Below are 11,349 nucleotides of genomic sequence, written 5' to 3'. Positions count from 1 at the left end.
CAGGGACTACTCACACCCTTTGGAGCCCCAGTGCTATCATTGTGAGCCTCAGACACTGGACATTCATGTAAATACTGGATCAGTAGATTCAAGACTTGATATTTGCTATTCTGTATTTCACTCTTGCTTTGGTCTAGTCTCTTCTTGCTGTGTCTCTACTCCTCCCTTTGAAACTGGAATATTTAATTCATGCTATTGTGTATTGGCAGCATGTCGCTTGTGTTTTGGTTTTACAGTGGCACACACTCGAAAGGCTGTCTTGAGTCACAGTACAGTTGTTAGATTGCTTGCCTAGCATGCATGAAGCCCTGGGTTCAATCCCCAGCCCACAGGAACAGCATGATGGACACACCTGTAAACCCAGCGTGCTGGATGTGGGAGAAAGAAGATCAGGAACTCAACATCATCCTTGGCTGCACAGAAAATAGGAGAGCCCTGCAGTAGATGGGAGAGAAGAGACTGTCCTAGACTTCTGAGCAGTGCCAGGACTGTCACAGACTGGGTGGACTTTTGTGGCACCGTAAATCCAATGAATTTATTCCTGTTGCCAGGAAGTCACAGGACCTAGTGCAAAATCTGTTATTGTTATATGAAATAGACAAAATTTGCTGTGTATCTATGTTCCCATCTGGAGATTAGTGCTGTGTTCCTTTTTTGGTCAGAGAAGTAGTGTTCAGTGGTGACTGCAGAGATTCATAATTGGTCAAGGATGGGGAATAGAACTGGTGGATTCTTAGCCATAAGCAGGACACCTTCTGCAAGGTACAGGGAACACCACACCATGGAAGAGATGAAAAGATTGTAGGAGATGGAGGAGTCGGGGTAGGGATTGGTAAAAACAGTGACTTCCAGAAATAACAGCCATTGCACCCTTGAACTCACAGCCGCTATAATTAAATCGACAAGATCTGGACATGTATGAGCCTGTCAACAGTTTGTCATGGAAGGGGGAGTGGTGAGTGAGGTCCCCTCTGTCCCCTATACCAGAGGATTTATATATGCTTAATATTTGATGGTAGAGGGGGACATATTTTCTTCAGTGGCTCAGTTGTTAGTAAAGTGCTCATGCTCCTGTAAACAAACCTCACTTAAGCTCACAGAGCCAATCCTAGTGAAAAACACTGGGACACACACACACACACACACACACACACACACACACACACACACACACACAGACACACATACACACACACACAGACACACATACACCCACCCACACACACACACCCACACACACACACACACACACACATACCCGCTTACATTCACACACACATGCTCACACACTCATTCACACAGACTCACACACACACACACACACACACACACACACACACACACACAAAGTCACACATACACAGACACTCTTACATACACATACTCACATATACACACATACATACTCAAACACACTTACATACTCACACTCATTCACACACATTCACATAGACAGTCACAAACGCACTCATACTCAAACACAGTTGCAAACACAGGAACACTCTCACACACACACATACTCACACATAGTCACATTCTCACATACACTCTCTTACATACTTAACACACTCTTACACTCACAACGTGAAAGTAGAAAGAAAGCTAGAGAAGAGGAAGGAGAGTAGTGATGTGGGATTGGAGCAAGGGAGGGTAATGGGAGAAGGTTTAAATATGATTGAAAAACATATGTGTGCATGTGTGTGTCTATCCATATATATGAACATATCATAATGAATCCCACTATAATGTTAATTAGTATATGTTAGTAAAAGGCAAAAAACTAAAACTAAACAGATAAGGAAAGGCTTGACAACTCTTGAAATTGCATTGCATCCTTCCTTATGAGGTGGTCGCCAGCCCACCAGGTCAAGCGAAGGATACTGTGGTTTGAATATACAATGTCTTCCATATATTTGCCAATGGCACAGGTCCAAAATGAATAGGGAAGTTGGAGACATTGTTTCTTGCTCATATCCACAGATTCTTTTTCTTCTTATGGAGCTCATCTTGGGTAAAGCCTGATCATTGGGTTTTGTCACAGAAAACAACTCAAACATGAACCAGTGTGAAGCAGAGCTGGTTTATTAAAAGACAATTTTAATAGATTTAAGAATATCAGCTCCTGCTGGGCAGTGGTGGCGCACGCCTTTAATCCCAGCACTTGGGAGGCAGAGGCAGACAGATTTCTGAGCTCGAGGCCAGCCTGGACTACAGAGTGAGTTCCAAGACAGCCAGGGCTACACAGAGAAACCCTGTCTTCAAAAACCAAAAACCAAAAAGACAGGGATACTGAGGGAAAGAATAAGGTACTCCAGAAAGGATGGGTGTGGGCTTCTCAAAGAGAGATGTACTCCATGCTTTTTACAACAACAATAGCCAGGATTTGGGTAGATTATGAAGTTATTATCCTAAATGTTTGCTAAGGAATTTCAGTTGAGTCATGGGGCAGTTCCTGAGGACCACCTCATAGGCTTACAGTTGCTGAGGTGAGAATGTAGATGACAGGGATGCAGGATCTAGGAACCTTCACTGTCCACAAAGCTAATATTCTCATTTATGTGGTTCTCAGAAAGTGCCAGGCATTGAGTGGAGGGCGTGCAATACATTTAGGCCTGATGCCTGATTTATTGCTATTTTAGCATTCTTGGTACAGAATTATATCTGTAAATAGGAACCACTGTCTCTGAAAAACGTTTAAAATGAAAGCTTTATCACTGTTTTCATCTGTATAGCTGCTCTGTAAATTCACTAGGCAACATTGGGAAGAGGAGTCCAGCCAGTAACATAGAATAAGTGGAAGTAAGAAAGAAGAATGAAAACATATATAAATATTGTGACAGCAAAATTATCATCTCCCAGAATAAGGAATTAAAATAATAACTGGATTCAATAACTCTTAATTATTTCTCCTATTCTAAAATATCCCCAAGCTTATAATTCTAGTAAGACAGTCAAAGAATATCAATCATTTTATTGTTAGGACCACAGATATTCAGAAATTACAAACTGTCTTAAAATAATCAACATATGACAAAGCAAGGAGCTAGCATCCAAACCATCCCCAGATGTTTATATAGAAAGGAAGCATCTTTGCTTTAAACACTCAAATTGTGAGAATTTAAAGTGCTTGGGAAAATGTAAGAAAATAAGTTAAGTACATGTTAGTCATAGAGTGTTTATGCAAATACAACTGACAGGGAGAGAAAAAAAAGAGAAGTTAAACAATAAATTATTCAGTGTTTCAAAGTACTGACTGATATACTCAAGCTTCATCCTATTACAAATTGAAAAATGTTGAGGCAGAAGGCAGATTGACTTTCATGGGTGTTTGAGCTACATTATGACAATCCCAGGGCTGTGTGCAGTGGGTCCTACAAATATCACAACTACCTCAAGGATTGGGGCTTATCAAAAACATGGATAAATATGCTAAGCACTTGAGAGTTTACTTGGATTTTCAATGTCTTTCTACAAGAGACTATAATGTTTTAAAGGTTCTACTAAAGTCACATAAGGCATATTGGTTGTCAACCAAATCTTGGTATGAATTCAGAAATAAATGTAACTGGAAACATCCAGTCTATATAGAAGGGTAATTTTTGAAGATGTATGATTAAAAATCAGTAGGCGCCTTACATTGAGTGAAATAGAACACTGGACATGGAGGCAAAGAGCACACAACAGACATTTTGGCAGTGAGATGTGAAAGTCAGCTGTGTGTCATTTGTTTCATACTCAACAATAAAGCATTTGTGACAAATTTGATTCTGTTCCTCATGATTTCCTCTTCAGAAAGCTGGATGTTGTATTTTGCTTTATTTTCAAAAACAGATATGAATAACATTATGCTACTATTTACTTCTTCCTTTGATTAGAAGCATGCTGATTTAAGATTAGCCTGGTTTATGAACCCCAAATATAGCTATTTATTTGGGAAAGGATTATATCTCTCTCCTATATCTGTGGAATAACACTAGTAGTTCAGATTACAGAATGGAAAGAGAGGAGCAAAATCCTGCATAAAGGCCATTCTTGAACAACTGTGTTTCAGTATTGCGAGGTGAGCAGCCGCCTTCCAGTGATGCAATGATGTGCTTTTAAAAAACATTGTAACATGCAGGACTAAACAGGGCCCATTGTACAGTCCCAAAAGAAATAGCTTGGTCTGAAGTTAACTGTCCCAGGAAGAAGGAAGACACGTTCTTCATTTAAAGTTTTATTTTCCCAGGTCTTATATAACTGATGAATGTCACATTTATTAAAGATTGCCATATTGCCACTTGTTAGGCAATGAAAAAATATTTGGGATTCATCAGGCATCGAAGCAAAGATATAGCCAGAGTATAGCACATTAGGGCAACAAGTACACTTGCCTTTGGATGAATGAATGAACAAAGGAAGGAAGGAAAACTATATTAATTATTTCTATCTGTTCAAAACTTTCAAACCTAGGCATCTTCAAGAATATTTCAACAAATACCTTTTGAGCTTATCTCTTTAAAAAAAAACCCAGAAAAACAAAAACCAAAACCAAAACCATATCCTCAATATATTACCCTACATATTAGAACAAAATAAAAGAAAGACTCCTGTGAGTGACTTTATTTATGCCTCTGCATTTTTGCTTGCTTCATGTTAGCAAAACTGTACATTTTCTATACTGTTAAAATTAGACATAGTGTGGCCTTTAAAACATTTGCCATATCCAATATTATATAGAACAAAGTAGCTCTTGCGGGAGTAATCAATCACTCTTTGATAAATTCTGTGATTCTGTGATACCATGAGAAAAGAAAAGTCAGGGGATGAACACATCTTTAAAAACTATATATAGTTCACAACTCAGGTCCAGTATTTTCCATGTTCATATATATATGGCCAAATAAACATGTATATATCATTTTATATTAGTGAGCTTATTTTAACATTGATTTAAAAGCAAGAAAAGATTCCTTTACCCTGCAATAGTAAGTGCACCTGTGTCCTCAAAAGCTTTGATTCTTCTGAGGGGCTTTAAACCAGGGAACACCAGTTGACAAAAATACAGAAACAACACATCATAAATAGCACATTTCAAAGCTAGAAAAATATACCATACTATAACTTGTAAACTGTCTTTAAGGTAGAATGCTTAGAAGCCAAGACATTATTAACAAATCAAAGAGAAACCTCAAAGATGTGTGCATAACACATTTTAGATAAGGAATGGCCTTGTCTAGTAACTACATCATTCTTTCTAAAGTAATATCAATTCTAGTAAAAGGTCCTGTTTAATCACTTCCAAATGGCAGCAGAGGGTCATTCAAATGATGACACTAATCTCAACTATATCTCATCATATGGTGATATCGTATGCTTTACAGAACAATTATTTTCTAACATTTCCCACTTAAGACAGCTTTCATGTTCTAAAAACAGTTCCCCTTCTTCAGATACCCATGAAAAATTACCCCAATGCTTAGCCATACTGTGAGCTTCTTCCCAACAGCTCAGCTTAGGTACATTATCTTAACTATGCATTTATGCCCTAAAGAGCTGCACAGAAACGAGTATGACTTACTGCTTAGACTGAAGAGATAATACTGTCCTGTCTGTACTTGGGAGGAGATTTAACACTTGGGAGGGCAGCCATGTCATGTGTCATTTGCAACTCTCCCTTCAACTACAGTGGTAAAGGCAAAAATGAGCATGGTGCCCTTCATCCACCCAGTAAGCAATATTCTTCAGAGTCACACCCATGAAACACAGTGGGAGCCAGGAAAGTTCCCAACTCCACAGGGGACTTAACTAAACCACATCTTGAGATTCAGTGTCAGTTTGTGCCAAATGAGTCTCGCAATATTGTTACTGTCTATGGACTTTTCTAACAGGACATATTTCTTAATTTGAAAATTATTCCATCCAATGTAGATTGGATGTTGTCACAGTAATAATAACTGGTATCTTACATACATAACTTTGTAGTTAGAATTTTATTAACCTTAGCCTGAATCTGTGGAATGATTTTTAATTTGTATTCCCTGTGAAACAGACAGGGCATATGGGAAGGAAATGTCAGATTTTCCTCACCTATGTGAGCTCAAGCTACATATTCAAACCCTTTTTGTTAATTTCTGAACAGCAATAAGAATTCTTCTCATTGCCATTTAAAGCCAGTGCTTTTATGTAGCCACGTTTTATATATTCAACATGCTGCTGATACCCTACAGGGCAACATTAAAAACCTAAAACCAAAAACAACCCTGTGGACCACATAGCCACAGATAAGATTGTACCTCAAGTTCACCTTCATTATTTTATCAGTGTCAATATAAGAAAAAAGTTTACCAATGCTAGGGAGCACTCTTCCCCATGGTGATGTTTCCATGGGTTACTATCACTGTGGCTCTTTCTTACTCCACAGGTCTCCCATAGCCTGCTCTGTATCATAAATTGCACTGTTAGATTTGGAGGCAGGAGTTGGATGTAAGTCACTGAGATGGTGGTGAACAATACTCTGTAATCATGACTACTTGCTATACTGTACCGTATTGTACTTTGTGATTCGACTTCGAGCCATGCTGGGGGAGGCAGATCCAACTGTCTGACTAAAGTGATGGTCAGAGGAGCTCCTCATGTGGCCAATAGTGGCTGTTCCTCCCATGTTCAGCCCAGTGCCAGAAGCACCCATGGTGGTGCTAACAAGGCCACTGCTGCCTATGCCTCCAACCCCCCCTAATCCGGCAGTGCCTGCAATTTCACTCATACCAGCACCAGAAACCACTCTCTCTGTCACAATCACGTTGTGGGCACTTGATAATTCAGGGGTCATGCTCAGATTGCCTATCATGCCAGAGGTTGGTTGGATCACTCTTTCTGTCACAACTACATTTGAGGTCTCTTGAGGGTTAGGAATGGTTAGAGAAGTGGGTAGACTTGAGCCTGGTGCTATTACCCTTTCTGTCACTATAACATTTGCTCCACCTCTTAAGTCAGGTATCTCTAACATGCCATGCAAATCAGCACCAGAGATGGGGCCCACCACCCTCTCTGTCACCACCACATTTGAAGCCTGCTGATTATCATGAAAGTGGACAGAGGGTTTCAGAGTGCCAGAGGTGGTATAGGACTCCCTCACAGTGACATTGCCATAGCCCAGAGGATCAGGAATTGGTACAGGATGCTGTACTCCAGGTCCAGAGTGGTAGGCATTTTCAGAAATTACTGTGGTCGTGCCAAAATGTGGGGAGATGGGTGGGTGTCCACTACCCAGGGGCTCTGTATGCTGGGGACACATCGGTTCAGTGCTCTGAGGAGGCCAAGAAGGATCAGAATCTGGGTATGAGTCTATTTCTTTTCCCAGGCTGATATCTGCCAACTTCTTAAACTTGGGCCCCAAGGTATCCAGGAAGCTCTCATCTAGATCTTCTCCAATGAAACTGCAACAGCCCACGGAGCCTGCAGGGGAACCCACACCTTCGATGTCATAGATGAGCAAACAGTCATTGGATGGACGTCCTTCATCTTCATCCGCATAAGCATAGGCTTTCTAATTAGTACAGAATAAAGAATATTCAACAAAGTAAAACAATATCTTTTTTATGATTAGATGAATGTATCTAAATTCTGATGTTTACTAGAATTGCTTTCAAAATGATTTTATAGATGCTTGAAAGAGTTCAGTTCAAAGTTATTTCAGCTATAGTTCTTTTTTTGTTTTGTTTTGGTTTTTTTTTTGAGACAGGGTTTCTCTGTATAGCCCTGACTGTTCTGAAACTCACTTTGTAGACCAGGCTGGCCTAAAACTCAGAAATCTACCTGCCTCTCCCTCCCAATTGCTGGGATTAAAGGTGTGTGCCACCACACCCAGCTCAGCTATAGTTCTGATACAGTTTGATCTTTAAAATTTTCTTCAGGTAAACTTGCTTAAAACAGTGCACTTTGAACAGAAAATCATATGCAAATATCCACACATGAGCTTTCTTATCAGTGATTTAGGAGGGAAATAAAAGTAATGTGCAAAATAGATCTGGTGGAAGGACTGTTTTTTGCTCCAAAAGGGATATTTAGAGTTGATGGATGGGGTTTTGATGTTTTTTTGGTAAGGTGGAACAATTTGATTGTGGATTCGGGTTTTACTTGTCAATATCATGTAAAGAATTTATGGGTTAGAAATAAAAATTCTAGACATAAAAAATAACAAATTCCTCATAATTTTAAATTTTATAAGTTGTGTTTTAAAAACATCCCAACAAAGAATGGAATAAACTTCTATTCTGAATTAGAGAACTAACTTCTAAAGCTTCAGAGATGTGGGGTATTTGAATTGACTCTTGAAGCGTGGCTAGAAATGTGCATGAGAGAGGAAGGATGGGGAACAACATCCAAAGAACAACCAAACTGCCCAACAAAACACTGTCCAGTGGACCAGAATAGCTAGAGGCACGAGGTAAGTAGTCTTTTGTAGATAAAGCAAGTAGGTTGGTGCTGAGGGGGAGATGGAGCTGTTAAGGTGGCACCTGAATCATGAATTTGGACTTCAAATTACAAATCAAATAGTGCCTCAGGCAGTGTTTAACTGGGAGAGAAAAATACTTGAATTAGAGCTTCAGAAACATCAACCAACAAGCAAGGACAGTTGGTCATGGCTTGGCAGGGCCATGGTGGGAACTGGTGAGAGCTCGGAATGACATGGATGGAGAGGAAAGCATGTGGCTAAAAGCCTTACCTGGCAGAAGTAACTTTCCATGAAATTCATGTTGAGACCCCCATCTCTACATTCTCTCATTGAATTTCTTCTTAATGTTCCTGAATATTCTTGGCATATCTCAGGTGCAGCTGATGTTTTAACTCCATCCATTAGTTCAAATCCTGTGGTTCTTTCTCCTCCTCCCAGATCTTGCATTTCTCTGCCACAATATTCATTTGTATAAACTCCTAGAAACATTGAACCCATCAAAATTAATTTCTCTAGTGTGGTATAAGCTAAAAAGTGTCATGTTTAGTTTCTTCATTCAAGCATGGTGAGCAGAGAAGAGATGGCTATGATGCACAAATTCAAAGCAATATTAAGAAAGACAAAATAAATTTAACCAGCTTGCTAATTTTAATCATCTGCTGAAAGACCTTTCTATGTGGTGTGCCAAAAGAAGGGAGGAGAGATACTAAAAAACTGTGGGTGGAATAGTTGGATCTCAAACTGATTTAAGTTGAGTTAAGTAGCTCCAATTCAAAAGTTAAACAATAGTATCAGCATACTTCTGATGTATTTTTGGATGCACAAGGGCTCCTGTAGAATGCATAAGAGACACTGAATTTCAGACAAAGATCATAGCTACAATGAGAAAAGAAGGTTGCTGGATTCATCTTGGTAAACACTTGGTCATGGAGGGGAAGGAGCATGCTGAAAGCTGAGGTAGTGAAATCAAAAGGAAATGAAATTAACGGTGTTGAGTAGAAGCAGAATGAACAGCAGGTCAGATGACCAGGGCTCCGCATTCACCTTTGAGTCTGGGAAAACATGCGTTTCATATTTCGATTATCCTGATGCCTTTCATACTACTTTAGGATTTGTGTGAAACTTCATAGACTTAAGGAGCAATAAATAAATAATAAATAAATATTGGTGGTTCTGATGAACTGACATTTCTCAGGAACCAACTGCACACTAATGGGGGCTGGCATGTGACTCAGTGGCTTTCTGTTTTCTGCATGGGGAAATATTGGCACCACTAAGAAAAATGGGCACACCAGGAAGAGAAATGGGGACAGTGATATGCTGTGCAGTTGAAATACAGACTATTGAATCCAATTCTACAAAATAGAAACTTTTCTGTGTCTGGTGCATTTTAGAGTGTTCAAAATAGAAAAGTAATTCCATAGGGGCTGGATAGATGGCTCAGTGGTTAAAAGCAGTACTTGCTAGTGCTGCAGAGAGAAAACCGAGAAAACAAGGAATATTTACTTTCCAAAGAGTAAAAGAGTAGGACTATTTCTACTGGCAGAAGAAGTTATATTCTATTTATTTATTTATTTACAGCGGTAGCTTCCTGGCTTCTGCTAGGGAGTTAGTCTAGATATTTGGTTCAAGATAACTATAGATACCCAGTGTTAAGACTAAGCAAAGAGAAACTCCCCAATATATGTACAACCTTAGCTGAACACTTTGGGAGCTTTTGAAAGTGTTTTGTCTATTTGTTTTCAATTTAAAAATTTAAGCAAATGTTTTATATGCCAATGGTTACACTTATGCTCAGAATGGACATATTTTTCTCTGTAAAAAGTGTTACTAATGTAAAAAAAAAACTGAATAAACTGTGGGATAAATTTCTATATACACATACATGCATGCATACACATGCACACACATGCACACACACACACACACACACACACACACACAAACACAGTATTTTATCTGTTAGATTAATCTTCATGATTGTATTTTGTTACTTCTATTCATAGAAAGCCTGATTGCCCCTTCCAAAAATAATATATACAGCATGTCAGATCAGTTACAGTGGGCTGTCCTTTATCATTCGCTTCATTTACACATATGTTATGGGAGAAGGAAGTATAAAAACACATTTAAAGACACCCCCCAACAAAACCACACCCCCCCAAAGCAAAAACCCTATATAAAAAGGTGCTCAACCAGAGAGGACAGAGCCCATTTTAGTCTTTGGTTGCTGGAAAGTTGTCTTTTTCTTACCTGAGTTGTCAATATATTCTATAACATTGGCATTACCAGGTGGCATTTGTGGCACACAGATGGTGGTTATCCCCTGAAAGACAAAAGACAACATTTTCCCATTTGTAATGAGCCTTTTCTTCCTCTACTTGTATATTTTTATTCTAAAATTACCACAGAATTCCTAAAAGAAGACTATATAGGATCATTTTAAATTCAACTTAAAAGTTGAATCTCATTTTTAAGCCCTGCCTTGTGACCTCTGTTGAGTTTTGAGGTACATTCAAATCCTCTCGCTTTCCTCACTAGCTACCTAAGAACTGCAGAATGTGTAATTTTTATCATTGTAGGGCACATCTGGAGACGGAATTTTGGTGAGTCCCCAAATCTCATTCTTTTTTTTTAAATTTTGATATTTAGTTTTATTGTACAAACCCTGAAAAACAAATATACCTGTAGGGTATTTTTCCCCCCCTGGGGAACTAGAACATGCTTTAAGATTTAAAGGCCCCAGGCTTTTACTCTCACCATTGCTTTTTTTGTTTTTAATTTTATTTTGTTTGCTTGTTTTGGGCTTTGGGGTTCCCAACATTGGGATTACTGTGTTATTTGGGGCCCTTTGTGATTCCACATGAACTGGTTTGTGTTTTTTTTTTTTGTTTGTTTGTTTGTTTGTTTGT

General features: G+C 38.9%; 1 protein-coding gene across 2 annotated transcripts in view; it reads right to left on the bottom strand.

Moving 5' to 3' along the window:
• Nucleotides 1–4,200: 4,200 nt before the first annotated feature.
• Nucleotides 4,201–11,349, bottom strand: part of Dsg1a (desmoglein 1 alpha) — a 32,481-nt gene continuing 25,332 nt past the window's right edge. Inside the window, exons 13-15 of one of the 2 annotated variants that reach the window (NM_010079.2) lie at nt 10,691–10,763; nt 8,708–8,916; nt 4,201–7,528 (exon numbers count right to left, since the gene is read on the bottom strand). In NM_010079.2, coding sequence (NP_034209.2) covers nt 6,509–7,528; nt 8,708–8,916; nt 10,691–10,763 — 1,302 coding nt within the window. In that variant the 3' untranslated portion in view covers nt 4,201–6,508. The remainder of the gene's footprint in view (nt 7,529–8,707; nt 8,917–10,690; nt 10,764–11,349) is intronic. The other variant, XM_006525597.2, reaches the window with a different exon arrangement.

This window comes from Mus musculus, chromosome 18 (genome assembly GCF_000001635.26).
Source record: "Mus musculus strain C57BL/6J chromosome 18, GRCm38.p6 C57BL/6J".
In the NCBI taxonomy this organism is placed as follows: Eukaryota; Metazoa; Chordata; class Mammalia; order Rodentia; family Muridae; genus Mus; species Mus musculus.
Note: the sequence above shows the minus strand (reverse complement) of the source record. Positions and strands in the feature narration are given on the sequence as shown.